The sequence below is a fragment of the Penicillium canescens genome (assembly GCF_028828765.1).
Source record: "Penicillium canescens strain IBT 15451 chromosome Unknown utg000004l_segment0_segment0, whole genome shotgun sequence".
Lineage (NCBI taxonomy): Eukaryota > Fungi > Ascomycota > Eurotiomycetes > Eurotiales > Aspergillaceae > Penicillium > Penicillium canescens.
The window spans coordinates 2969207-2997190 of NW_026703966.1; the positions used below are offsets into that span (position 1 = coordinate 2969207).

General features: G+C 50.5%; 9 protein-coding genes across 9 annotated transcripts; 4 read left to right on the forward strand and 5 right to left on the reverse strand.

Moving 5' to 3' along the window:
- Positions 1 to 335: 335 nt before the first annotated feature.
- On the forward strand, positions 336 to 2268 carry N7446_006492 (F-box protein; the record flags this gene model as incomplete). Its single annotated transcript, XM_058515240.1, has 2 exons — positions 336 to 1802; positions 1867 to 2268. The coding sequence occupies 2 exons, from the start codon at positions 336 to 338 to the stop codon at positions 2266 to 2268; spliced, it is 1869 nt and encodes a 622-aa protein (XP_058372418.1).
- Positions 2269 to 2808: 540 nt separating this feature from the next.
- Positions 2809 to 3827, reverse strand: N7446_006493 (RTA1 domain-containing protein; the record flags this gene model as incomplete). The annotated part of the gene is made up of 3 exons (XM_058515241.1): positions 2809 to 3398; positions 3469 to 3561; positions 3620 to 3827. 3 exons carry the CDS (start codon positions 3825 to 3827, stop codon positions 2809 to 2811), a joined length of 891 nt encoding a protein of 296 aa, XP_058372419.1.
- A 709-nt stretch (positions 3828 to 4536) lies between these two features.
- N7446_006494 (uncharacterized protein) lies at positions 4537 to 6033 on the reverse strand (the record flags this gene model as incomplete). The annotated part of the gene is made up of 1 exon (XM_058515242.1): positions 4537 to 6033. One exon carries the CDS (start codon positions 6031 to 6033, stop codon positions 4537 to 4539), a length of 1497 nt encoding a protein of 498 aa, XP_058372420.1.
- A 1559-nt stretch (positions 6034 to 7592) lies between these two features.
- On the reverse strand, positions 7593 to 12052 carry N7446_006495 (uncharacterized protein; the record flags this gene model as incomplete). Its single annotated transcript, XM_058515243.1, has 3 exons — positions 8553 to 12052; positions 7833 to 8339; positions 7593 to 7606 (listed from the first exon to the last, which is right to left on the reverse strand). The coding sequence occupies exons 1-3, from the start codon at positions 11890 to 11892 to the stop codon at positions 7593 to 7595; spliced, it is 3861 nt and encodes a 1286-aa protein (XP_058372421.1). The 5' UTR covers positions 11893 to 12052.
- Positions 12053 to 12517: 465 nt separating this feature from the next.
- On the reverse strand, positions 12518 to 17363 carry N7446_006496 (E3 ubiquitin-protein ligase SSM4). The gene is made up of 2 exons (XM_058515244.1): positions 14259 to 17363; positions 12518 to 14197 (listed from the first exon to the last, which is right to left on the reverse strand). Exons 1-2 carry the CDS (start codon positions 17248 to 17250, stop codon positions 12636 to 12638), a joined length of 4554 nt encoding a protein of 1517 aa, XP_058372422.1. The 5' UTR covers positions 17251 to 17363; the 3' UTR covers positions 12518 to 12635.
- A 657-nt stretch (positions 17364 to 18020) lies between these two features.
- On the forward strand, positions 18021 to 22047 carry N7446_006497 (uncharacterized protein; the record flags this gene model as incomplete). Its single annotated transcript, XM_058515245.1, has 4 exons — positions 18021 to 18136; positions 18193 to 18909; positions 18969 to 20426; positions 20508 to 22047. The coding sequence occupies 4 exons, from the start codon at positions 18021 to 18023 to the stop codon at positions 22045 to 22047; spliced, it is 3831 nt and encodes a 1276-aa protein (XP_058372423.1).
- A 438-nt stretch (positions 22048 to 22485) lies between these two features.
- On the reverse strand, positions 22486 to 23245 carry N7446_006498 (SND2/TMEM208 family protein). The gene is made up of 2 exons (XM_058515246.1): positions 23154 to 23245; positions 22486 to 23068 (listed from the first exon to the last, which is right to left on the reverse strand). Exons 1-2 carry the CDS (start codon positions 23160 to 23162, stop codon positions 22562 to 22564), a joined length of 516 nt encoding a protein of 171 aa, XP_058372424.1. The 5' UTR covers positions 23163 to 23245; the 3' UTR covers positions 22486 to 22561.
- A 646-nt stretch (positions 23246 to 23891) lies between these two features.
- On the forward strand, positions 23892 to 26483 carry N7446_006499 (anaphase promoting complex subunit bimA; the record flags this gene model as incomplete). The annotated part of the gene is made up of 5 exons (XM_058515247.1): positions 23892 to 24228; positions 24285 to 24458; positions 24509 to 25130; positions 25193 to 26348; positions 26412 to 26483. The coding sequence occupies 5 exons, from the start codon at positions 23892 to 23894 to the stop codon at positions 26481 to 26483; spliced, it is 2361 nt and encodes a 786-aa protein (XP_058372425.1).
- A 547-nt stretch (positions 26484 to 27030) lies between these two features.
- N7446_006500 (1-acylglycerol-3-phosphate O-acyltransferase SLC1) lies at positions 27031 to 27965 on the forward strand (the record flags this gene model as incomplete). The annotated part of the gene is made up of 2 exons (XM_058515248.1): positions 27031 to 27742; positions 27799 to 27965. 2 exons carry the CDS (start codon positions 27031 to 27033, stop codon positions 27963 to 27965), a joined length of 879 nt encoding a protein of 292 aa, XP_058372426.1.
- Between the last annotated feature and the right edge of the window lie 19 nt (positions 27966 to 27984).

Consider the following 27984-nt stretch of genomic DNA (forward strand, 5'->3'; position numbering starts at 1 on the left):
ATTTTCTGCAGAGAGCTTAGACAAAATATTAGAGAACGTTCTGTTCTATTGCGTGTTCCGTCTATATGTGACCAGGTGCACACTCCGTATAATTTTTCGATTTGTCTTTCGTGGAATTCACCACTTTGTGCCGAAAGCTTATCCCACTGATAGCCGGATATCTTTGACGCCGCATCAACTTAAGCTTAAAATAAGAAAGCTCATCCAAGCTTCTCTAGCACGTGGTTGTAGAAACTACGTCATGGCTAGGGCGGTGGGGACAGACAAAATACTGCGATTCCCCACCATCGTCACTTATTTCCTTCAACACCCTTGGTGTCACAAAATCTACGAAGATGACCGTCGGCGCACCCGTGGTAGACCCTCTCACCATCCTCCCCCCAGAGATTGTCCTCCAAATTCTGGAGTTCACACCCGTCTCGGCCCTCGCGTCTCTCACTGCTACCTCGAAGGCCTGGCATCAGTTTATCGACGTCACCCACCAAGAAGCAATCTACACTTCCGACTCGAAGACGTCTCACCCCCCTGGAGGTTCCCGGGACTTTTCGTTCCTCTCCGACACACACAGTTTTGCCAAAGTATTTGAGAACACAACGTCATGGAAGGATCTATGCAAGCGCCAAACACTACTCGCTCGTAATTGGGCCGATACACGTCCAGTGAGCCAGGAGTCTGTGCTTCAAGTTGGCAATGATCCTGTTTGGCGATTCAAAGCCGATTTCAAGCGCCGGTTCTTTGTTTCCACCTCTCATGCTGGAGGATTGAACGTCACTGATATGGACACGGGCGACATCTTATGGCGACTTCCCTCGGTGCTGGATACCGATGGTGACTCGGTCCGACCATACGCCCACCTGGAGTATCAGGATGGAATGGCCGTGTTTGATAGCGAAGGAGATTCCGTGGAGGTCTGGCAGACGGACCAAGAAGGCGCCATGCGCGGAGAGTTCCGTCGCATTGCGATCTTGAACCACGATTGTCAGACTAGAGGCTTCCAGCTGTCTCATTGGAACCTTTGCGTTGTGTCTAACAAGGGACAGGGTTTTGTTTACGATATGACGCAGCGGCCTCCAAAATTGACCACGCACTTGAAGATAGAGAAAGACGGTGTCGGCCACCTAGACCAGAGCAAGGACGCGGTGATTTATTCAATGGGAAAGAAGGGATACTTTGCATACAACAAGGAAACTGGTGCATTCTTGGGCAACTTGCAACCGGCCCATTGCACTGACAGATACCACGTCCGCCCACCCCCGGCCACATTCCCCTCTGCAGGCGCAGCTCTGGCTGGAGCTGCGCGACTCGGCCCATCGCATCGTTTCTTCCCACCTGGAACCCCAAGCAAGGATGGGCTGGTGCCAATCAAGATTGAAAAAGGCCCTCTTCCTGCGCCAAGTGACCCTGAACACGTCTGGCACGGAGAGGATGAATGGGGATCGGGTATGATTCGCGGCAATCTCTTTGTCGGCTTCTCTCGTGCCGGTCGTGTATTCATTTGTTCCAACTGGCGCAAGGCAGTTCATGACCAAGCCAGCCTGGCAGCGAACAGCTCCATTCTTGAGTGCGAGTCAGATGGGTCAAGCTTTGACCTCGGAGGCTGGTTATCAGTCCGCAATCACCGAGTCATGTTTGAGATTCAGGATCGTATCTACGTCGTTGCTCTTGATGATAACGATAAGATTCAGGATGTTGAACATCCCACCCGCGCTTCCTACTCGCTGCTCACCAGCTCCGCACCTCAACTTGCCGTCCCAATCAGCTACATGGCGTTGGCCGATGATGCAATTATGAGCACTTACACCGTGAGTTCAATGATCAAACATCTGAATTATGAAGAAACGAATGGGCTTACATAGACAAACACAGACCCTTGGCTGGCGCGACTCCACTCAACCCGGTGGAATTCCCGCCGCCCCAGGCGCAAACCCGGCTCGTGTCTTCCCCACCAAAGCCATCCGCATCGTCAGCCTAGCTCCTGACCTCGTCAACAAAGCTACTCCAACCTCTCATGATGGAGCAGACCCTTCAGCATCGACTGAAGGTACACAAAGTTCCAGTCAGAACCCTCCAGGGCAAGGCACATTTGGCACGCAAGCCGGACTCTTGCAGTTACTCAGCTTGCTTCGAGACGAAGTCATGGAAGAGGCAGACTTTGAAGAGTTCGCCGTGGGCGAACTCGATGACGAGTGGGAGAGCGTGGACGAAGAAGAGGAAGAAGAAGAAGCCGGAGATGAATCCGAGAACGCGCATGCGCACGACGGAGCCTAGGTTTCGGCTTCTATGAGCCTCAGCTCAGGAAAAACATACCTGATGAGCGGGAACTAGGCTGGCGTTGATTATGTTGGTTGCCGAGTTTGGTACCAATGATCTCGTACTCGCCACAATTAACATACAGAATCATCCTGCATCATACTAACTGCTGATTTAGGGCGCATACATAGTAATCTCCTCATACTTGCTGCTGGGGAGGTTGGAGGACCCGGTTTAATGCGACCCATGAATCAGACACGAACACTTCACACTGCTGAGCGAAAAAGCTTGAAATGCAATATAACAACATCAAAAAGGGCTTACCAAGGTATGACTTGGACTCTAGAGGTAACGTGAAAGTCATGTAGGGATTGACAGGAATAATTTTTGTAGAGTTACCATCTGAAATAGCCGTACAGTATGCAGGAAGCAATATGGATTGGACAAAGTGCGAATTAAAGTAACTGAAACACCTGTCTTGAGTCTACAGAATATATTGACCGGGCATCCTACCCTCGTACATTCTGAAGCCTATGTGCTACATTGGGGTATCCCACCTCAATAGCGTACAGGCTTCACCTCAGCAGTCGGCCGAGAAACAGGTAAACCAGCACCCCCAACAGAAGAAAGCAACCAGCCAGGATTAAAAACATTGAAAATTCCAACAGCAATAACCATCATGACACCATCAAGCCCAATAAAGTAAGACTCATGCGTAATGAGATATCCACTCCACCCCTGCGCCAATTCCACAGTACGGTAAATACTCCGGATGTAAATACAAACAACCGACAGAACCATCGCACCCATCAGCATCATGAAAGACCCCGAAGCCGAGCTCAGATATCCAAGTCTGATAATTCGACGGAGGAAGTCACCTGCACACCCGACGAAGATTGTAATAGAGATCAGCTGAAAGACGATACCGGCTACCATGGTGTTTGTGCCTGGTGCCGTGTCTCCGCCGATTTTGTCCGATTCGGAAGATGCAAGGCCACCACCGGCTGCTTGGACGACGAGTGAGATTACGTCACATGTGCAGAAGATCCAAAGGTATTGCTTTGGCGAGAGGAAGGAGGACTCGCGGCCGAAGATTTGGATGAATCGACCCAGGAGGATGTAGATTCCTGCTGTGAAGAAAGTTGGACCTGTAATTTGAGATCTTGATTAGCTTCAGGGTGAAGGATATGATATGAACCGGGAATTGATTCTACTAACCAATGATCAAAGTTGAGATCTGGATCATGAATGCTGTCGAGTTATATGGGCAGTCAGAGGACCATGTCCGGCCAGCCCAACCAATGAGTTCGACTAAGATAGAACTTCATCAGTATGCTTCATGGTAACTGGGTTGAGGAAGATTTCTTACCTAAACATCCGATGGCAAAGACACTGCACCACCATGTGCGCTTCCAGCAAAATTGGAAAGTATGTGCAAGCATAGATAGACCAAAGAGGATGCAGAACGCCATTCCTGCTCCCTTTGTGGGGACATATCCATATGAAGGCTCCAAATCATCTTTCAGTGCAGTGCATCCCTGATTTATCTCAATGAGTTGCTGAATGGTATAAGACATGTTGGCGAGCTTGGTATATAAAACTTGAGAATGAAAACTTCAAGAATTGAAAGGCAGATTTGCTGGAGTGGTCTGGGGACAAGTGTGTGATTTGAAACCAAAAGAAATGGATCTCATGGATTAAGTCAACGCTTTTATAGGCAGGTCGCTGGACAGTTTTTCGACGGTGTCAATTTCGATAGAGATATCCAATGAACAAAAATAGTCAAATCTTAAGGAAAGGCCTGCTCCGCCTCTATGACATATCTAGTCTTTGGTGTCAATTTTGTAGTATCTAGCTTCATACGTTTCAGGCTTCACGAAGAGACTGCAATCTCTAATTGGGCATTCTCGGACAGAAAAATGAGTTGATCAAATTTTATAGATGCAGCCTAGTGGAGGGACACTTTCATTGGTTGCTCCGTAATTTTCTCCGGCGCCAAAATATAACTTTTGTCTGAGCTCCCCAGATCCACTTTAACGGGGGAAGTCAGCAGGTGGACGTCGCTTATTGGCTTGCCCGTAATCTTTTAGAGGTGGCATAACAGAGACGGTCTAGATATTGAAGGGTGATTATGTTGGGCTTACTGTGGCTCATGGCTTATGATCTAGCTAGGCAACGATGATTTACACAGCAGCATCCTACGGGAAGACATACTAGAAGAAGACTTTTTTGGGAAAATGCCGACAATTCATGGATTCTATTCCTGCTGTCTAAACCTTCAAATTTCTATTTCAGCTTTGGCAGCTCCACATATTCAACCCGGGTAGCCCATGGCCCTTGGAGCCCATGTGGCTTCATCATAATCGTTACCGGGCACGGGTCCAGGTAGGTACCTTTTGTTGGAAAGATCAGAGCTTCATACACCCGGTGTGAATCACGAGGAATCCTTTCTTCCACTGGAAGATGCTGATAGTGTCGCTCTTCTATCTCTAGTATCAATTTAGCAATTTGATATTGGCGCTCTCCCTGGCCCCACAGTCCTTCCTTTGTAGGGTAGTTGGACAGAACCGCGATTGCCCGGCGTCGAATGTTTGGTTCTCGACATCTCATTGCGGCCAAGTATATTGCTGGGACAACTTCAGCGTCTAGAGAGAATATCTCAGGAGTTGATGGATTGGCTGTCTGTGCACTGAGGGTGAGGATCTTCTCTGCTGCATCCACGCTGGCTTCGAAAGATGCGAAATGCTGATCGTAGACGGATTCGTCTCGTGATAAGCAGCTAAGAATCCATGTGATAGAGATAAAATAGTTGATTTGGAGGGCTAGGGGTGCACGTGAATCCAAAATGCCCACGCTTTTGGCTGGCTTTTGCATCATCGTAGTAAAAGCCACATTCCAGTTGTAGAATGCCTGTGCGAGGATACGCTGTTCGTGCATCTGTTGCTGATTGACTTCTTCGGATGGGAGAATCCTATCGATGCCGATGGGTCGGATCAATCCCAGGCCCCGGTTCATCAGAATCGTCATGGAGTCTCGAGCTTGCGCAATATTATCGAAGATGGGAATCTGTTCTGGGTCTAGCGCTGTTTCTGTTTGAGGGTGGAAGGGTATCAAAGATCGACCGAAGAGGGGGAGCTGAATGCTCAGTCGGCGGAATGATTGGCATAGTTCTTGGTCGATGGTGTCTCTTTTTAGTTGGTTGGTCTTTTCATCCTGTTGTCTCAGAAGTATTTGCATTCCGCCCTGAATATGATCTAGAACGCTCGCGTGACTGGACCTGAGCATCTCCAAGCATACAAACAAGAGACAGGTGACAAGTAAGCAGTCGTAATCAGAGTCTCGAGGATTCACCAATTGTTGCCGGAACTTCTGGATGGCCTTGGTGTATTGCTGAAGTGCAAAGTTATCAGAGACGCCCTGACTAGCATTTGGGTGATATTGTTGCTCATACATCGCACTGACCGCGGCAACGGCATGCCGAACAGTCGGCTCTCGATGACTGAGCTGCGGGAGAAAGCGATTCCACACTTCCGATGCAAAGAATCCCGAGAGGGCCGGAGAGGTCTGTGTGCAGAATGTGTGGATATATTTCCTCTCTTCCCGTGAACCCGGGACCAGGACTAGTCGGTTATCAGGGCTGACAGTTGGCCACGCAAAATATGGGTCTGTGACTTTTTTCCGGAGCTCCTTTTGGGATTGGTTGCTGTAACCATCACATTTGCGCCCCGTCTTGATACATTGCATGCAATTAGGCTTTTCTTCACCGCATCGCACGTGGCGCATTTTGCAGGTAATGCAGCCATTCTTTGATTTTGAGCGGCCTGTTCTTCGATGCATAGTAGGGTTCAGGGAGAGAAGATACGAAAGAAGCAATAGGCGTTGATATCCTTGCAATGTTATAGATTGCGCCAAAGCTGGTCCGATGTCAGATTCGGGCTGACACGTGGGCTTGGTCGGTTGGGGGCCAAATTGACACTTCACGGCCAATAGGCAGCTATATTATCAGATTCTGATAATAGATCTACCAGAAAATCGAGATAGAGGCTCTAGTGCTCATCTTGCTGCCTATAATAGATTTAAAAGTGAGAGAGCCGAGGCTTAGTTCTTATTTGCGTCGTCGTATTCCCCTGGAGTTTTCTGCTGTTCATTTCAGTGGAGGAAACTCAAGCTAAATACTTAGACTACAGTACGGCCAGGTCCTCGCACGAATGACCCGCTATAAGATCGACAGCCCCGATCGGCCTATTTTTCTTCGACTATTACCTTCGTTTATCACATACTGATGCGAGCGGAGCAGGAAGTAGCCGATGGACTCACTATACAGAAAATCATGTGGTGGAAATAGATCATTCCGCAGAGCTCAGCTATCTATTCTAGCCTAATGGGCGATAGAAAATATCGATCTACCTTGTCCTGCAGCTAAAATTATCGATAATAATTACTCTGACGTCAATATATCGCATTGTCTTTCTTTTCGTGCTACCTTACAGCCCATGCGTTGATCTCTTCTACTCCGCCTATCAGTGGCAACCGCATGATTTGTTTTCCAAAGGAATGATTCCCACCTAGATTCTCTTCAGGGATGCAGATCATCAATAATATTGAACGTCATTCGTAACCACCTTTCGTCCTCTCTCCTTATAGAGGGGCCAACGGCTCTTTTGTTCTCACTGCATTCATAATCTGCACAATTTACAACCTTCTACTTACACCGACTTACAAGGTCAGTGATATCTTTTCGAATATTAATTACTTCAATCCTCAGAATCTTTATATAGAGTATAGAACGCTGTCACGAGCCCACAAATTGAAGATTTAGCTACTCTGTTGTCTCATCGCTACGAATCTGGCTTCTCCAAACCGGTTTCACGAGAGAGGTGACCCGAGCAAAGATCCCAAGAAACTTGACGCGGCCTTTTCCCAGTGTGTCATGGGATGCGTGAATGATACAATAAAGAGTGCGGCACAAGAAGTACCTGAGGGAGCACTGTGTATGAACGATTTTAGGGTTCATTTTATGGAAGATTGTCTTTCAGGCACCATAAACGAAGGCCAACCGATCGACAAGGAAGAAAAGAGATTCATCACTCAACAATCATGAGCTCTATTGTGGCGGTAAGAAGATAAGTCGGACGTCTGGTCATACTTGTCAACTTTTATCCCGCTTATCATCTTATCGCTAGATAAATGATGGTTTAGACGACTGGATGGAAGCAAATGCTACGGAGCCACCAAAATGTCGAATGTTTGAGGACTAGCTTTGGGATGCTCTGCTCAAGTCTCCTAGTTTCAAAAGAATATGGTGTCTGCTGGGATACTAAGTGAAGGGGTGGTGTGATGTTTTACGACTGGTAACCTAGATAATTTAAGTTCAAGGTGACTGAAAATTGACCTGATATCTAACAATAAAAGGTAGATATAATTGGCCGATCACGGATGTACACAAACCAAAAAGACACAAGACGCTTCACCGTGGGTATTGTCGACATAAACATCAATGCAGTCATATCATAATCACAAAATACCCCATTCAAAAAAAAAAAAAAAAAAAAAAAAGAAAAATATAAATCTCCAAAGTATACCAACATTACATAATTCAAAGCTCAAGCAAGTTGTCTCTCGACACTGCGCGGACCACTCAAGAGGGATGGTGGAATCGGAGGAACAGGGCCACGGTATACAGGTCCATGGGCTTCGCGCGAGCCAGGAGGGGGGAGGAGGCGGCGGAGGCGGAGGACGAGCATAGCCAGGGTGGCCATGAGGATGAGGAAAGTGATGTGGATGAGGAGGAACAAGCGGGCCGGGGCTGCCTCCAGCCCCAAGGGCTAGACGGCCAAAGTCCCCGGGCAGCTGCTGAGCCTGATATCTGTATTGGGCGGACGGCGAGGTAGGGTCGGCGTAGGCCGTTGATCTGCCTGGGTCGCCGGGGAGTGAGACGAGGGATGCGTTGAGGGTACGGGCGATATCATCGAGGGTGACCTCCATCGGGGAGATGTAGGTTGTGTTTGTCCTTTCGGACCAGGCGAGGACGTGACCGCAGACGCGGCCGGTTGGGCGGTCGAAGACCCATGCGCCAGAGTCACCGGGGGCTGTTGAATCATAGTGATAATTAGCTTCATGAAACGCTACTCGATACGAGGCGATGTGTGTGTGCGCGTGTGTGTATGTCTTAGGTGTGGTGGTGCTGTTTGTTTACCAGCTTATAAGGGGAAGACAAAAGAAGGTGTGCATAACAAAAAAACAAAGGGTATCTAATTAAGGATCGTATAGACATAAACATGGATCTGCGGAGCACCTCTTACCTCCGAAATTCCCATTGACGCAAAAGCTCGTCGAGAAAGAATGCCGGCCATGCAGCTTGACCAGTGTCATGGCCTTGGATATCTGGCCAGTTTGTAGCCCGCTTGTCCGGCCACAGCAATGAACCTGCAAACCACCTAGCTCCTCCATCCGGGCGACCTGATTCAAGAAAATGGGTTGTGGTGGAATGGGCCGTCCTGGACGGGCGATACTGGATCTGGTGGTATCGAGGATGATATTGCGGGGGTCCATGCGGGCTTCGTCCACTTTGATGAGGGCCCAATCAATCTCATGCTTGAGGCCCTTTCGAGTCCAGCGACGTACTCCAGAGGAGGCGTGGACATAGCCAAGGGAGTGTGAGGCGAGATGTTCATCATCTCGATCCTCAGGGGATGGAAAAAAGTCATCGTGCACGTCGTCAATGGCTGGTTGGGTAACGAGCAGCCGAGGTTCTTCACCGGGTTCGATGCCAGCAGTGTCGCCGATTGATGCAGCGTCGTCATCGTCATCGTCGCCACCAAGAGAGTCATCATCCGACGACTCTTCATCCGAGAGCCAAAATTCATCATACCCAGACTCAAGACCTTGCGAGAATGATGCATCGTCCCCGTCCTCCAGATCGGAAAGTTCGAACTCGAGGTTCATTCCAGGCTGATCGTCCTCGGTATAATTATACATGAATTCGGGGTTCTGTGTATTGGCTGTATCACGCGGCCAATTACCCGCCGACCTTGATGGGTCTTCTGGGTTCGGGTCTCCGTGGCTATTGCCTTGGCCTTCGTCTTCGCTGGGAGCTTCCAACATGTGATGAACTGTCAGACCATATGGCAAGCCATCAACGATGACGGCGCCACCATAGGAGACAGGGGGTAAATGCTCTTCGTTTTGGAAAGCGCCAATGGACGCTCCGCAAAGAGGTCTTTGCTGGTGACATGGGTTAAGCTCTCTCTGGCGAAAGGGAGTTGCATTCGACACATTGGGACGAGTCTTGGCCGGCCGGCGACGTTTGTTGCGAGGCACCTTGGATCTTTCGATATCGCCACGTAGTACAATCAAATCCCAATCATCTCGACCGAGAGAGAAGTGCTTCTTCAAAGCGAATCGTACCTTCTTCACGCTAGCGCAAGTGACACAGATGGTTGTTCTCGCGCTCTCGGCGGACTCGCCAGTCATGATGAGGTTGACCCCACAAGACTCGGAGGACTCTTTCAGAATCTTTTGAAGGAGACGACTCAACCGGGGCATCATGTGGAAATTCCACTCCTGTAAGTGGTCATCTGGAATTTCCAGGTGTGGAAGCCTCTTGACAGTGCGCTTCTTAGCAGGCTTCTCAACAGACTTTTCCTCATTTGAAGGAGTCCAGTCCTGCTGAGGAATGCTTGGGAGCTTCTTATCCAAATTGGTCAAGTCATGCTTTGCTTTGTATGCATTGACCTTGTCCTGGATAGTTAGGGGTTCGGGAGTCGGAACTAGCGCAAGTGGGAGACAGTCGTCCAACTCCTCTGCTCCAGGCGCCGAGAATATGTCAATTCGGCAGCAAGACCACAAAATCTTGCAAATCGTGTACATGAAGTTCATTGAGAAAGAGAAGGTGCCGTCAGGTTCTGACAGGTCAAGGACTGGGTAGTGGTAGATTTGAGGCACACGAAGACCAAGATCAGTCATGGGTTGTGTCGAGAGATGGAAGTTGGGGGCATCAAGGCATAGCTGAACGGCTTGAAGGTAAGCGCCACCGCACTTCGGGCCAAGCTTCTTGACGTAGAGATCTTCCACGCGATGCTTGAACCAAGTACGGTCATATTTCATCTTCCAGAGCCGACCGACTGGAGCCCATAGTCCAATCTCCAAGAGGATAAGGCCAAGAGAATACAGATCATATGCCCAAGCGCCATCATCTTCAACAGACCTCTTGTCCTCTGGATGACGATACATTGCCGAAGACAAGGGCTCAGGTGTGGGTCCATCGCCAGAGAACCGTGCGGGAGAAGTTAGATAAGGACGACGGAGATCTGGGGCAAGTCCGCTCTCGTCATCACTAGCATCATCCCGACCAGGGAAGAATATCACATTGCTACTGTTGATGTTACCATGTACGGCGTTCTGACTTCTCAGGTGAAGAGCAGACATTAACAGATCATAAGCCAATCGAAAGCGAGTGTCCAGGTTTGGGACTCGTTTCTCTCGGTATTCTTCAGCTGAAGGAAGGAGAGCCACCAATGGCTTGGGCGTCAGCTCTTTCAACAAGTCACTGGGATTTTGAAGGAATGGGAAATAGTCGACTGGCATCTGATAGAGGAATGCATAGCGAGCATTGGGCTGGTCAATGCAGTAGCCCAGGAATCGCATAAGACCTAGGTGAGATATCCGGGCATTCTGCAGCAATTGTTCCAAAGACTGCTGAAGTTTTTCCAATCGAGAACTCCTGGGGCTCATCTCGGCGTCCATCATGATGGGGATGAATTCAACTAGGACAGTTACATGCGATTCTTTCGTGGAGGCAAGAACGGGCGACGCCGAGGAATTCAGGCGCCCAATAGCGCGCGAATTGGAAGACGCCGCAACAGGTTCATATGGCGGAGGGCTGTTATCATGAGCTGCTCCATATAGTTGAAGAGCCGAGCGCTCAATGAGGAGGTGGTTCGACGGGAGGAAGGGATTGGAGGAGTCGTGGTGTGGCGTCGAGGGCGAGTAGGAGAATGGGTCGAACATTTGCTTTGGGCTTTGGACTTTCTCTTTAGACTCACCAAATGAGCCGTGGGAAGAATCGTAGGGCGATGCGGGGCTAGCACGCAGCTTCCGCCCACCCATCCTGCTTGACGACATACTGGACGCCATCGTGCGGCGCGAGCGCGACAAGTCATACAGGGTATCGATGCAGCCAGTGAGTTCGTTCAAGATTGTGTTTGAGCGAGTGATATCATCGTCTGTCCATTGTGTCTTGAGGGGTCGGCTACCGAGAGTATCTTTTGACGGAAGATCGACCTTTCGTTCTTTAGAGGGCAGGAGTGGCGCATCGACATGTTGTATTTGTTCGGCATCGTTAAGAAGTTCTTGGATTGATGACATGACACTCTCAACGACATCGCTGAAGCCTGCGGCAGTCAAGGATTCGTCGATATCGTTGGGCTGAGCCGCGCTGGCATCGCTCCAATCTAGACCCCATGCCAGCAAGCGATCTCTCTGTTTCTGGAAACTCCGGTGGAGGGCGACGAGCTCAGGGTCATCGACGGCTTTCGATGCCGTTGTGACGCTTTCGCATGAGGTTTTCGTATCGGTATATAGCTTCGTGAGACGTCGCTGGAGGAAGCCGCCGCCTCCTCCACCATGTCGGAGGACTGACATAACGATTGCGGAGGGGATTGATAAGGATCACAGATAGAGGTTCAAGTATCGGACACAAGACAGTGCAGAGGGCGCATTCACGAAAGCATGGTGAGGGTCGCTGGAGAGTACTCACTTCGTGAGTGAGAGGAGAAGTTGAAAAAAGGTAGGCAGATTCAATGGGTGCCTTGAGGATGATGGCCGATAACCACCAACTGTGCATGAAAGGAATCCTGTTGCCTAACCAATGAGCGATCACGAGAGGCCCAGAGTGGGTCACGTGGCAGGCAACAACTAATGGCGGTGGTATTGTCACTGTATGGTCACAGGAGCCTCAACAGCGGGTGATTTCGTGTGGAGATGTCGGTAATGAAATGTGTATTGTATACATATATTGTATCAGAGTTCCACGCTAACGAGTGAAGTATAAAATGTGCCACCGGGTGTTTAGACCCTTTTCTATAGATAGCTTGATTCAATGTTTCATTCTACCTATATTTCTTTTCTTGGCGTCTTCCTTCACCTTGTTTTGTTTACTACTCTCCACCTTTTCAATGCCAAAACCAAAAGAATGAGGGTTTCTGCCAGAATTACTGCTACGCCTTGTATGTCCATATACCTAGAAAAGGCTCCACTGTGAATAATAGTGCTTTCTTTTCATTTGAGTGGCTTAAATGTACATGCACCAAGGTAAAGAGTAAGTAAGGGAGTAGTCCGAAACTTGAAGCTATCTAGGCTGAACAATAATTCACCTCTCCATTCGATCATCCTGTCATAACCCGACGCGATACACCGACATCTCGCGCACGCTTCTCGCTGAAATTATGCAACCGTTCCCCAATGAGATAGACTTCATCACGAATGTTAGTGCGCCAGATTGCCACTCTACGCAGCAGCAAATTGATTGCCCACACAGACAGTAGAATGAGGAGCGTAATGGGGTAGGCATAACGGTAGATATTAGGCTGCACATCGCGTGTGTAGAACACGGTCCAACGGGCGATGAACCCGAAAGACAGGGGAAAGACGATTGCTGCAGTTGTAAGGATGATGATCGGCAGAACCAGAGCCCGGGTGGCAAGCTTGACATTGGGCTTTAGCCAACCATTTTGGAAGATTCCATTGAGAGCGGCAGCTGCCCAAGATTGTGGCTGCCATACAGTCAATTTGATGGCCATCTGGACGTACAGCACTCCAAGTGCCCAGTCTTGAACGACGTGAACAACATGCGACTGTCCATCACCGAAAAGGGTGTGTGCTGGGATGAGGATGTACAATTCAGTCAGAAGGGCAAAGAGCGACGGGAGCAAGACAACAGCAACTGTAGCGAGGTAAAGAAGTTGAACAACATGCATCACGAGGCCCAAGCTGTTCTGGCCTGCTTGGCGAGGAGAACGGAGGTATGCTGTCGTATGGTCTCGCACAAACTGGAATGCAGTGCGGGTGTGATAGGCTAGGTAGGCAAACGCACCGACCACGCAGAGACCACTGGAAAAAGCGTAAACATCGTTCACCGGAACTGAACTGGAAGAGTACGACGTGATAATCTTCCGACCAATGATCAACGGGATAATGGTGATGCCTACTCCAGTGGTGGCGGCAAACAGCCAGATGAGCACGATGAAGGCAGCGATCCGAGTTCGGAAAGAAGGAGGGATGTAGACTTTGGTGAACATGGTGCTGGATCGACCATGTAGCCCATCAGCAGGATCAACATTCCTATCAACGCGCTCATTATCCTCGGTGACTTCCAGGAAAACGCGGGTGCCTTTCGGGATGCGGACCTGATCGGAAGCAGGGGCACGCACATATCGACCATCGCGCAGGAAGTAGACGTCACGGTTTTCCCGTTCTGCAGCAGCCTGTTGCTCATCGCCGATAACAGGGTGTTCCCAGTCCCCCTTGCTTCCGGAGAGAAGGCCCCACCAAGTCTGCCGAACATGATAGCCCTCTTCCTCTAGGTGTCGCTCAGGGAAGAAAAAGTTGCTGAGACGCAGGAAGTGGGCACACTTGTGGAACCACCAGTCATACAAATCATGTAAACCGTCTGAGGGCTTGAATGATTGAATCGCCATTGGTAACACGAAGTTGTAGAATAACAGGTCGACTGGGAATTCGAGCATAGGAGCACTAGCCGACCAATGGATCGGGAGCACACCGTCAAGTGCAAAGTGCAGTCCCCAGACAACGCCGCCAAGGCAAACGATGACCAAGGCACCATAGACAAGGGCACTAAATCCAATCTTACGAAGCTGAGTAGCGATACTGCGCTCAAGAACATCGCGGATTGGGTGGAAGGTCGGATCATCGGGGTCACGGATGAAGTCTATAGTCAAGTGTTAGCATTCCAATCCAGAACGCCGGCAAATTGGGAGTCCCAAACTTACAAAGGACACCGCTTCTCAGAATCTTTCGGCACATAGACACAAACAGGGCGAAATGGAACATGTAGCAAGTGCCAACAAACCAGTGGACGAAGAGGGATGTGAGCGGAGACGTAGCCGTGAAAGCAATCCGAGAGCTCACGGTAGCATTGGAGAAGAGGGGGAGCAGAGCAAGATCAAGGAGACTACCACAATACAAGGGGAAAACAATCATCTCAATGCCAATGATGAGAATCACTTTCATGACTCCCCCAGCTTGGATCAGCACCTCGGCAAGCAGACCCTCAATCCGTTGTCCGCGATTGGCACCAGCCATCAGCCCGGTAATACGGAGATAGAGAAGCCCGATCAAGGACGCAAGCAGGTATCCCATCAAGATAGCAATGACACGATCCTTGGAGTCCCAGACGGCCAAGTCATAATCGACCGGCACTGTCGCAGAGGCTGCTTTTGCCGCACTTGCATTCATCAGCCTTTTCCCTGGCATGGAGAACAGAGGGGATCTGATGAGATTGCTGAACTGCTGCTGTGCCTGTTGAAGGAATCCATTGAAATAAGAAAGATCGACATCGAAGAACAATGCACCCGGGATCCCGAAAGTCACAACGCGGAGTGGGAAGTCATGAAAAATGAACTTCACGGTGGCAAAGATGGTTTGGAATAATGTGACGAGGCGAGCTTGGTGTAGTTTAAGCGCCTGATGGGAAAGCACCGAGAACATGGGAATATCAGACTCGTGGAAGACCAAAAACGCTTTGAGCACCTTGTTCAGACGCTGGCTGCTTGCATCGATGAGGGAAAGCGATGCAGTGGTGACTGATTTGTCCCGAGGCATCCATTCCCCAATGGGAATGATAGTGCTCAGAGGACTCAGCAAGACCCTAAAAGCAAAGCTGAGCCAGTACATGACATATCCTACGACACCGATAAGGGTATCGAGAGCGATATCTGCGACGAGTTCAACAGCAGTGATAGGAACACCCACGATGAGTTCAAGGGGGTTGGCCAACAAGACGAGGGCGATTTTCCCCCATAAGTAAGGAAGCCAGATACCGATGGCGACTGTGAAGGCAATGAGAAGGGCACAGAAGACGCCATTTTGAAAAAGTCCAAAGATAGGGCCCTGCATGCCAATAAGGTCCATAATTCCTTCAAAATCATCCCCTTCAATTGCTTCCATATCATTAGGATCCAATCCAGCGTCCAAATCCCCAGCTGCGCCAGCAGCTGCTAGTGCGCCTTCCATCCGGTTCGGTAAGGGCACGAATGGATCTTCCAAAGCCGGATCCTGAACAATGTGCTCATCGTCTTCAGGAACTGGCTCTTCCCTGTCGTGATCTGCAGGTGTAATGTCTCCCCAAAACCAATCAATGAGCCGCTCAGTGAGTCCCTGTGCGGGTTGATTATCCGCTTGCCTGTTAAAAGCAGGAGCAGTATCGCCTGTACTTGGCGGTGCATTATCCGGGTTCTGGTCGGTAGTGGTGTCGGGTTGATGACCGTCGACATGCGCATTCCCGCTGTTGACGAATTCTGGGAGCTCTGGAACTTCTGCTCCGTTGGTGTCGTCGGGACGATTAGAAGGCCCGGCTCCTTGTGCTGGCTGCTGGTTGGGATTGACTGCGGTCATTGCGTTTGCAATCCAGTCCAAATCATGTCCTCGAGCTTCGTCGCGGATAATGCGTAGCATTTCTTCATGGTTCCCACCAGCACGAGCCAATATATCTTGGAAAGCCTCGGCGCGACGACCGGGGGCAAAATCTTCACGTTCATCCTCTGAGTTGTCAAACTCGATTGGCTGTAACTCCCTATCAAATGCCTCGAAATCAGGGTGACCGGTATCAGAATCACTCCAGGAGGGAGCTGGAGAATGAGGTGCGAAACGAGGCAATTCTTCTTCATCCAAGCCATGAGGCCCGAAATCTGCAGCGTTATCGTCTTCTTGGTGAGCGGGAGCTGGCTCTTGCTGTCTCATCTCGGCTTCCTCATTCGGCCTATTGTTTGCAATCAGTTGTAGGGCAGCCTCGCGCTCCCCTTCAGCAATATTGGCCATAGGTTGTTGTTGAACAACCCATTCACGGATCAGGAAGAGTAGAATGAAGGCAACGACCACAAGCAGGGTGATAAGCTGGCCTTCTAATGTGTCGATGATCATGTTATTAATCGTAGGATAGGGTGTCAAGTTGTTCAGGAATTTTACGTCCGACAGCCATGATGGGTAGCGGGGCTTGCTTGAGCCGGCCGTTGAGTTGTTTGGTGTGTTACCCTGCCCGACGGAGGAGGTAAAGGCGGGAATGAACAAGTTGGGGATCACTTTTTTGATGAGAGTGAGCATGAGCGGCTCACCAGCAGCGAAATTGAGAATCGATGATTGCGTAGTGGGGGCAGCGGTTGCAGACGAGATAGCTGCATTAGAGACCGTCGGGCTGAGCGAGTCGACCACAGCAGCATTTGCCACGCTACCATTTGAAAACAGCTGCCCAAGACCCTCTTGAGCAGTTTGCGCAGTTTGGCTTCGAGCACTTTCGCTCGCAGACCAGCGGCCATCAGCAAGCCAGAAGAGGGCCCGCCAGATTGCGCGCATTGACCACGGCAGCCATCCCAGCCAGACGAAGGCGACAAGAACAAATCGCAGCCAAGTAACCACACTCCGGAAACATTGTATCAACGCTTGCTTCGCGAATAGAGGAGCGGGGAGGCTCTGGGGCATGTTCGGGTCATAGAGTTTGGTAAAGCGGAACGGCGTCTTGCAAAGCTCGCAGTGTTTCTTCTGCGAATGTGATAACCACTCAACCAGACATATCTGGTGAACGAACTTTATGCTGCCGCTACATTTGCACGGGTAGAAAAGCGGCTCCTCGTCTGTTGCTTCGCCATGGCAAATGCGGCAGGTATCCAGATCGTCAAATCCCTTTTCCCTTTCATCGTAAGCCGGGTCATTCATCAGATCGGGGAATCCGGCATCCGTAGCGCGGAATTGACTGTCTGAGGCTTCCATAGTAGGTTTCGCGTCGAGTCGACGGTGTTGATCAGATGTTCACCATGTTCCTAGGAAAGCGGGAAGTGTGAGAGGAGTAAACATAGGAGGGGGAATCCGTTTGGGCTGAAATGAGTGGTCAGTACTGTATTTATGCTGGACTTGATAGCAGCAACCCACCTAGGAGCCTGGAGATCGGAGCTTGATAGTGGCGAAGCAATCAATTCAGCCTGGTCCCTATCCCATTGTGCTGACTCAGCCGACGTGCGCTGGTTGTAGGTAAAATACGGTTAATTACGCCAGGACATGCAGTACTGGTCGCATATCTGTGTATCTGCAGTACAAGTGCCACCGATGACCTCACTGATATTCGACAGACGGTTCCTGATTGTGTCATATTCAACTGCCTTAACTTGATAGACTCAGACCAAGTCAACATCTTCCCCTTAGATTCTGCATTCAACACGCAGTTATTTTCCTCGGTCCTCAGTCTTCCCAGCCTAGGTATGTATCCGACCGCGGCCCGTGAAAGTCGGCTAGTGCCAAGACCGACGCGAGCATTCCGCCTACAGATACTCATTTGCTTTGATTCATTCAGACTCGAGCTTCAATATCGACCAAAGCCACACATTCGAGCTGTGAGCTTCTCTCTAATGCAGGCGTAATACGTTGTTGAGCCGACCTGATCTCAGTGTGTGTGTGGAAAGGGCAAGCCCTCACGCAAATACAGTGGTCGACCTCACATCTCTCAAGGAGATCGCGTGGACTCGAAAGGGTCAGTCATAGTCACGATGGTAGTGATGGAGAACGGACAAGTGGCGGAGTCAACGGTCAAATCAAATGGACAGGAGGTTAATAGGCCGCGCAGAAAGGGCTTCTTGCGATGGACAGTGGGACTTGTTGTGAGGTGAGTACCAAATCACGATTAGGGGAAGTACTCAACTAATATCTGCGGTTTTTTAGACTTTGCATCTGGTATGCACTTGTAACGCCGTTCCTACAATGCCCTTCCAACCTCGCAGAACTTACAGAAACGTCGCCGCGAGTCTGCAAACCTTACCTGATCGCTCGATCGCACGTCGAGCCTTATGTCACACCCTATTATGATACGTACGCGGCACCTTATGTTGATCAAGCTCGCCCATATGTCAAGGTCTTGAACGAACAGGTTTATACCCCGGCATCGAAAGTTGCCAAATCTGGTTATGAGAAATACGGGGCGCCGGCATTTGAAAAAGCCCAGATTTATGGTGCTGAGCAATGGCGAGCCCAAATCACACCTCGAGTGCAATCTGCTCGGGATAAGGCGAATCAGCTCTATCTCGCTAAAGTGGACCCATATGTCCAGCAGAGTGTGACTGTTGTCTCTCCGTATTACCAAAAGGCCAACTCCGCCGCGATGACTGTCTATTGGGACCACCTAGTGCCTTTTTACACCCGCTCAAAACCTTTCATCGGCAAGACTTATGCCACGAGCCAGGGAATTTTAACCACCCATGTTATGCCCGGCGCGCGCTATACCTGGTCATCCGCAGTCTACTTTGCGAACAGCTCGTTGTGGCCTCACGTCACAGGTCTTTACTCTGAGCAGGTAGAGCCACAATTAGTCAAGATCGGCCAGCGTTTGGCTAGCTACAGGGAGGGCAAGCGCCTTCGCGCTGTTGTTGAGGAAGCTGATAGGTACGTTGAGTTCTTTCATCACCTCTGAAGTCCGCGTTTTCGCTAACTATCATCTTAAGCACTTCATCCCTGCAGCCTATCTATTCTAAGACTACTCAAACTGAGGAGTCAGTTCACACCACGAGTACTGTGGCCTCCACGTCTACGACCGAAGCTCCTGTCCAGCCCACTCTCTCTGCAACAGAGCAAGCGCAGCAAGACCGTGTCAAGATCGAGTCGGACCTTGAGAGATGGCAGGCCAAGTTTGCTCTTGCAGCTGATAAAGGTATTGAGGACCTCGAGGAACGTATTGAGGAAATCGTGTCTGCCCTCGTTGCGAGCAGCGCCAACAGTTACGGTCAGAGCCTTTCTACTGCACTTCAATCGGTATCAGCTGAGCAGCTTTCTTCGGTCAAGAAACGAATCAATGCCCTGGCGGAATCGATGCCAGATGAGGATGCTCCAGAGGTTGAAGAGTCGACCGGAGATCAGCTCGTCAGGGAAATCAGAACTTCCGCCATTTCCGTGAGAGATCGTGCCCATGCACTAAGAGAATGGTTCACATCTTTCGATGAGGAACTTGTTCGCCGAGTGGGTGCCGCCGTTGACTCAACTCTGGCTGTCCTCGACAGCATCCGTGACCTAGGATTGCAAGAGATCGGCATGCGCTGGGCGTGGATGGATGGTGTCACCTACAAGGATTGGGCTAAGTACCATGCTTTGAAAGTCCAACTCGAGGATTGGCGCAACGAGATCCGGGATGTCGGCGTACACCACAAGTCGGTTTCAGAGGCCAGAACCGTGGCAAGTGATATCTTGGACAGCGGCATGCAAGTAGCCGAACAAGCCGCAAAAGAACTTGTCAGACTTAAGGATGTTGGGCTCTGGAAGATCGCCGCTCGTGAAGTCAGTGACAACTTTGACACTCGAAACGAAGCCCCGCCTCCGAGACCCAAGTCTCAAGAAGAACCTGAAGAATTAGAAGACATATCTGTCGATTCGGATCACGACGAGACATCTGAAGCGGTATCTGACTCTGCTGCTCAGAGGGAAGACGTGAACAAGGAAGAAGCCACGTCAGTCCCGGACGATGCTTCTGAGGACATCGATGAAGCTCCGGAGGCCGAATCGTCACCCGCTGTCGTTGCCAAAGAGGACGGTTTTGATGGTAATGCTGAGTCCGTTCTGGCTGACGCCATTGTGGATGAACAGCCTTCTGTGAGACCAGCCTTTGGTGTTGCTGCTGCTGATGTCGGCTCTTACCAAGAGCCCATCCTCGATGATGAGGACTCAGATGCCTTGCATAGCCTGGCGAACAAAGCTGGCGACACTTACGCCGAGGCAAGCAAGGCTGTGAGCGAGGCTATCTACGGTGCTTCCGTGACTCCTGGAGTTGGCGATCAGGCTGCGTCATTCGCCAGTGACCAGTATTCTCATGCATGGTCCGCCGCATCTGAGGTTCTTTATGGAACTCCCTTGAGTTCGGGAGAGAAGGTTTCCAGTGCTGCCTCTAAAAATTACGCTGAGGCTGTAGCGGCGTAAGTAGTGTAGACCATCTATTATGCTTTAAAAATTACACCCCCAATTGAATACTCGCTAATCAAGTTTCTGAACTTCAGTGCCTCGTCGGTCATCTATGGTACCCCAACACCGGTCATTCAATCTTTGATAGGCGAGGCCAGGTCAGCATATGCTGATTCTACGGTTCAAGCCAAGATCCTCTATGAAATCGCAAAGTCTCAAGTTCTTAGCGAGATGGCCCAGTCTAGCGCTCCCGCTCATTCCCAGCTCCTTGCCTCTATTGAAGCGGCTTACTCTGGGTCGGTCAAGTATGCCACTGAAGAGTTAGAGTCGAAGCTTCGCGCTGTTCGAGCTACTCCCACGCCCTCCTCCGCAGGACCGCTAGCTCAAATATCATCAATCGCCTCGTCGCGATTGGACCAGGGACTCAGTCTGGCATCTGAGCAACTAGCTCAGGTGCGGCAAACAGCGTCGCCAACCAGTGACTCTGGCTTCCAGCCCTTTGTGCTCGATGCGCAGCGCCGCTACTACGAGGCAGTCGGTTTGGCTCACGATCACTATTCTGCCTTTGTATCAACGGCATCTGATGCAGTTTACGGTTCTCCGACGCCCACCCCAGCTCCCGGAAGCTTCAAGGGACTCGTCGAGGAAGCCGGGTCTCAATACGAGCAGGCCTCTTCTTTGGCTTCCGCCAGCCTTGTTGCTGTTGTTGCTTCAGCCAGCTCGGTCATCTCTTCGGCTGATGATGGTAAAGCGCAGAGTATCATTGATGATGCCTCATCAAGATACAACGCCGCCCTCTCCGCAGCCTCTTCTTCTCTCTCGTTGGCATCCGCCTCAGCTAGTTCGGCTATCTACGGAACCACCCCAGGGCCTCTGGAATCTCTTTCCAGCCAAGCATCCGAAAATTGGGAGAACCTGGTTTCCAAGGTCAGCGAGCAGATTTATGGCGCACCAACACCGTATCTGCAACAAGTGGTGAAAGACCAGCGTGCCCACTTTGAGGCGGTGCACGAAATTATCTCTGAGTTGATCGTGGGCAAGCAGCCATCATTCACTGAGAGTGTGTTGAGCAAGCTTCAAGCTGCATACGAGACACCTTACCCAACCGCCGCTGTCTCCTCTGCTTCTGGCTACATCAGTGAGACCTATGAGACTGCATCCTCGGCCGCTGCTGCGGCTATCTCCGATGTGCTGAGCGTGGAGGATATCATGCAGCATGCCAATGGTCAACTCCACGCTGCTGTTGACGCTGCCAGTGTCGGGATCTACGGAACTTCCAAAGGCTCCTTTGAACAGGCCACAGATGCTGCGACTGACGCTTACTCGACAGCATCTGCCCACGTAAGCAGCGCTGTCTATAGCAAGGAATCTGGTTACATCGATATCGCAAAGGGTGCCATTGAGGACATTCAATCCCAGGCCAGCGCTGCTATCTACGGTGAAGAGCCCAACGCAGTTGAGAGTGCCACCCTCCGTCTCGCTGGTGCTGTTGAAAGCGCCAAGTCTCAGCTGGCTGACCTTGCTGCCAGCGCTAGCAGCGTTGCGTCCGAAGCAGCTGAGACCGCTGCGTCACACGTAGAAGATGCGACGAGCAGTGTCAGGAGTGCTGTATCTTCAGTCAAGGACGAACTGTGAAGGAGGAACTTTGTTCAAATCACTCTACTCCTATCACGGCATGCATCATGTATTTTCTTTTCTCTATTTCCTTCTTTCGGACTCGAACAGCTTGCTCCGAAATTGAACTTCATGCCTTAGGCATGCTATGCGCGGCTTCCGACGCATTATTCCCCATATAGTTTGTCACGACGACTAAATGCTCATGACCTTCATGCACAGTTTCTTTTTTTATTTCGGGCTCTTTCCTATTGTCTTGCGTTTTCTGTAATCACTTTCTGGCTCAAATACGAAGGGGTTTGAAGTGATATATGTTAGTACATAATAATTGAATGGGCTTTTTGATCTTCTCAATACGATTGAGCATATATCTGTTTCCCGTGGCAAACTTAGAATCATGTAGGAGATCGGCGTTTGGTCATAGAAATTACTCCAATATGCCATTTTGGGTAAAATGGTAGTGACTCCCAATCTGGAACGCACAATATATATCGAGCTTATTGTTACATATTTTGCCCACTTAGGTCCGACCAAATCACCTATACTTCATAGAAGAACCCCTCTTTTCCTTCTTCAATTGCGTCTTACTCTTGGGAGCATCACCCTGGGCTTCTTCGCCGCCACCACCCATTCCGGCGAATCCCTTCTTCACACCCATGATGGTGGTATAGGCAGCGTAGACGGAGTACAAAGGAATCACCACCCACAACCACCAAGCCCGGTCATTGAACAGACAGGCAGCAACAATGCACCCCTGTGTCCAGTAAAGTACATCCCACATGTACTCCGTCAGACCGGTGGCATTGAGATCCTCGCCAGCGGAGCGCAAGGAGCCATCCTCATTGTAGCGCGGCCGGCCCACGCGGTCCAGATAATACTCAATGGCAAGAGTTGGAATAGCCAAGAAGAAGTATGGCTTTAAGGAGCGAGGCCGCTGGAACATAAAGTGCAGCACAAGGAAGAGCAGGTGCAATGCCGCCGAGATCAGGTGAGTGCGGTTGAGGATAGCACCATTGCGGGTCGCTAGGGTTTTGGCAGCTTTCTGTGATAGAGTTAGAATGTTTTTATGCAGAGAACATGGCTAATAGGGAGTCTGCAGCAGCAAGGAACAGTCGTTTGGTACATACCTGGGCCATGATTGAATACAATCCCCACTTTCTCCGCAGGTTGATAATGATGGAGGTCTTCTAAGTTCCCTGACGCCCCTAATTAAGAGCTAAGCAAGCTAGAGGCTTCAAGATGGCTCAAAATCGGAGAAAGAGGCTGGACTGGAAAGGAGGGGACTCGCATGACAGCTGCAGTACATCGGACGATTGTTGCCCTCCACGACCCTCACCGCCGTCACCGCCCGGCAAAAACGACAAAGGCCTCTCGAGACCAAAATAACAAGGAAGAACTGGAGCTTCACAATACTCTGCCTTCTGAGCTGACATGTCCCTGCTTTGAGGCATATTTAGCTGGTTTAACCAGAGGGAGCTCACTTCGTTGCTTCCTATCCTCCTCGTTCGTCCTCCAACCATTTCCGGCTCTGGTTGACATTCCTCACTCCACGCCCGTCGTCCCGAGCCCAGTGAACCACACCTGCATTCAGAGCAGTTCGCGGACATTGGACTTTTCGCTGTCCCATGTCTTGCTAGCGTTGATGGACCGTTCGCTCGCGCTTCCAGAACTCACTCCAGAACTCACTCGATCGCGTCGTTGTTTCCTCCCCGCGTCTCAGACGACATCTCCAAGGAAGGCGCCGGAGGTTGATGGGCCAGCTACCCTCAAATTTCGCAATCGCATCATTACTTTGAATTTCGACCTATCCTCTCACGAACAAAACCTCGCGCGCTGTCGCATAACGTGCTGCCCGACCCCTCACCATGGCCTTGTCCACGGGACATGTCGCCAGCCAGTTACGGCACCTCATCTACTACCAACTCGATAATAACCTAATTCGCAACGCGCTATTTCTCGCCGGCCGCCTCCATGCCTTCGAACCGCGATCCTACGAGGCGCAATATCTACTTGCGCTCTGTCACCTACACAATGGCGAAGTGAAGGCTGCATTTGATTGCAGTCAGCCTTCAGGCTCTCTGGGCCTACATGCTGGCTGCGCTTATGTTTTCGCGCAAACTTGCTTGGATCTGGAGAAATACTTGGACGGTATTACAGCTTTAGATCGCAGCAAGCATCTATGGGCCACCAAGAATCACTGGAGTAAGCGTTCGCAAACTTGTGCCTGGGATCGAACTGAAGTGCTAATGAAATTACAGACAAGCACAGCGAAACACAGCGACAACATCTTCCGGATGCCGCAGCCGTGTTTTGCTTACAGGGAAAGCTTTGGCACGCTCATAAAGATTTGAACAAAGCAGTTGACTGTTACGTGGAGGCACTTAAGCTGAACCCATTCATGTGGGACGCGTTCCTAGGACTTTGTGAAACGGGTACGTATTGATCTCAGATTTTGGATGAATTCTCTCTCACATGATTTCAGGTGTCAACATTCGAGTCCCCAATATCTATCAACTTAGCCCAGAACTTCTCGCAATAATATCCTCATCGCCGGATCAAACACCCGCAGTATCAGACAACATCCCCGTCGCAGAAGCTCTCCCTATGCAGCCCCCTGTTAACCCCGCATCCGATCCTTTTATGGTCCCTGCATCCCGTGGCGAGGCCGATGCCACATTTGGAAGCTCCGCTCTCTGGGAAAAGCTGAATGGCAGCTCCGTCACTGTGGCACAGCAAGTATTCCAAGATGGCATGGAGACCCCAGGGGCACAGAGCAGTGGCTCTGAAGAGTTCCGCATCGCGAATGGTGTCACCGATCCGGAATCCACATGGGATGCACCCATGGCTCCGGCCCGCAAGACACGCCCAACGCAGACCATGAGCCTAGATCAAATCGGGCAAGCTCCACCTCGAATGCGCCCAACAGGTATCAGGCCCAGAAACAAAACAAGAACAGACCCAGAGGCCCACTCAACTGTCCCAATGGAAAGAGATCCTCTTCCTGCGCCCAGGTTTGGTGACCGCAAGCGCACAGTCTCTGGGCAAGTTGCCCACCCCCTCCTCCATCACAACCGGTTGAACCAGGTGCTCCTCAGCGCCGAAGCGTTCGCCTATTCAATCAAATCAAGCCTACCACAAGCAAACTTTCTAACAGTACACTAAACAGTACGCTTACCGGCAAAGACGGCCGTGAAATGAAGAAACTAAGGGCACAATCGAGAGGACGAATCGGAACTGCGCCCACAGTCGGCCGCGTTGTGAGTGGTAATCGAAAGCCCATGGAAGCACCCGACAATGATAGCAAGGACCATCGTACTGGACCAATGCCACCACATCCTCCAGTACCTCCGTTGCCCAAAAACGCCGAGAAAACAAAAGAGCTCGAGGCTTTGAACTGGCTTCTGGGGCTGTTCAATAAACTTGCATGTGGACATTTCGCATTGAGTCGTTACAAGTCCGGAGAGGCTATCAGCCATTTCAATACTCTCTCTCAAGGTCAGCGTGAGACCTCATGGGTTCTTGCTCAGCTTGGACGGGCCCATTTCGAGCAAGCGGGGTATACAGAAGCTGCGAAATATTTCCACAGGGTTCAAACGTTGGCGCCCTCTCGCCAAGAAGACATGGAAATCTACTCAACTGTTTTATGGCATCTGAAAAACGATGTTGAACTGGCCTACTTGGCACATAAATTGCTCGAAGCTGATCGACTATCACCTCAGGCATGGTGTGCCATTGGCAACTCTTTCTCCCACCAACGAGATCACGATCAAGCACTGAAGTGCTTCAAGCGCGCAACAATGATTGACCCTGGCTTCGCATATGCCTTCACTCTGCAAGGACATGAGTATGTCGCCAACGAGGAATATGATAAGGCATTGGAGGCCTACCGCAACGGCATCAACGCCGACAATCGACACTACAACGCTTGGTACGGACTGGGGACGGTGTACGATAAGATGGGCAAACTTGATTTTGCTGAGCAGCACTTCCGCAACGCAGCTAGCATCAACCCCACTAACGCGGTACTAATTTGCTGCATTGGTCTGGTTTTGGAAAAAATGAACAACCCTCAGGAAGCCCTGGTCCACTACGGTAGAGCCTCCTCGTTGGCTCCACAATCAGTTTTGGCCCGGTTCCGCAAGGCGCGCGTGCTAATGAAGCTGCACGAATTCAAATTCGCTATGGCAGAATTGAAGATTCTCAAGGATATGGCGCCGGATGAAGCAAATGTGCATTACCTGCTGGGAAAGCTGTACAAAGTGCTCCATGACAAGGCCAATGCTATCAAGCATTTCACAGCGGCCTTGAACTTGGATCCAAAAGTACGTTCAAAAACAGAATGCCTTCTGGCTGTTGCATTCCTTGCTGACTCTCACTCCTTACAGGCTGCACAATACATCAAGGACGCGATGGAATCCTTGGATGAAGACGAGATGGAGGATGAGGACATAGCGTAGGCCTGTGATGCCCCAGGTCTTTCTGTTTTGTTCCCGCATGGGAACGCTCTCTTATTAACTCGGCGTTTGAAGGCCTCTTTGCACAGCACTGTGGAGTTTTCTTTTCCAGGTTTAGATATCTGGCATCAAGCATGATGGTGTTCTGTACATTAGTTGAACGATTTTCTCTGGCACGGATGAGATGATGGGTGCTTGCATAATACATTATCCTTCCATGCGCTGTTCTCATGATTTAACTGTGACATATTGCTTTAAGCTTAATATATTGTAGCTGCATACTTCCGGCCAGCGTGACCCTGTCATCTGCACCAGGCGGTAAGTCGGCCTCGGGGCAAAAAAACAATTCAACGCCGACTTGCTCTTCCCCACAGTCATGGCTCAGTGCATTTGAAGCTGTATCTCTTTCTTCTTTGTTCCTCCTTTTTCTCGGATTCAACACCTGGGCTGGGGTGCCAATTCTTTTTCCGGAAGTATGTTCCCTTCCCCCCGGTTATAGTCTCCGCTCTGACCATATCTCTCCCCAGCATCTTCTCAACAAACCATCACCATGTCGTTCGGCTCCTACATCGTGTCAGGCGTTAGCTCCTTTGTGGTAGTAACAGCCTCCCTCTTCGCCCTCGGTCAGAAAGTACCCCGTGCCGCCTTTGCCGCTCGGTGTCTCGCATCCTATGGCTCCCTCCTCGTAGCTGCAGCGTACGGCGTGGTCGTCTCAATCTGCCTGCGGCTAGTTGGATATGGTCGTATCTCACAATGGGCCACAGGGCGCAGCTTCAAGTGGTTGATGCGCTTCACCACCGGTGTCAAGTTTGAGGTCATCGAGGGCGAGGAGTACCTGAACACCCGTCCGGCTGTCTTCCTTGGTAACCACCAGACCGAGCTGGATGTGTTGATGCTGGGCTGTATCTTCCCACCCTACTGCAGCGTGACTGCTAAGAAGTCTTTGCGGAACATTCCCTTCCTGGGCTGGTTCATGGCCCTCTCTCGCACTGTCTTCATTGACCGTGCCAACCGCGAGACCGCCCTCAAGGCATTTGATGGTGCCGCGGATGAAATGCGCAATCACCGCCAGAGTGTTTTCATCTTTGCCGAGGGTACCCGGAGTTACTCTGATGAGCCTACCCTTCTACCCTTCAAGAAGGGTGCTTTCCATTTGGCTGTGAAGGCTGGTGTGCCAATCGTCCCCATTGTGGCGGAAAACTACTCCCATATTCTGTCGCCTCGTGCGTGGCGATTCAATGCTGGAACTATCAAGATCAAAGGTTTGTTTGTTGTTTGGGTCTCATAAGAGTGAACCTAATTAATCATTTGCGAATAGTCTTACCTCCTATCCTGACCACGAATTTGACATCGGCCGATGTGGATAAACTGACAACTTCAACTCGGGACTCGATGCTCAACACCCTTATTGAATTATCCCATGCCCAGAAGGAAAAGGTTGATGTTGCCCACGCCAACGGTGTTTCCAGCGCTATTGAGATCTAAGCGCATCCAAGTTGCGCCA

Excerpts from the sequence above, each read along its gene's own strand:
- N7446_006496 (XM_058515244.1), bottom strand. The coding sequence starts at position 17,250 with ATGGAAGCCTCAGACAGTCAATTCCGCGCTACGGATGCCGGATTCCCC. Across the intron at positions 14,198-14,258 it reads TCTGAGAAGCGGTGTCCTTT|ACTTCATCCGTGACCCCGAT; the intron begins GTAAGTTTGGGA and ends ACTTGACTATAG.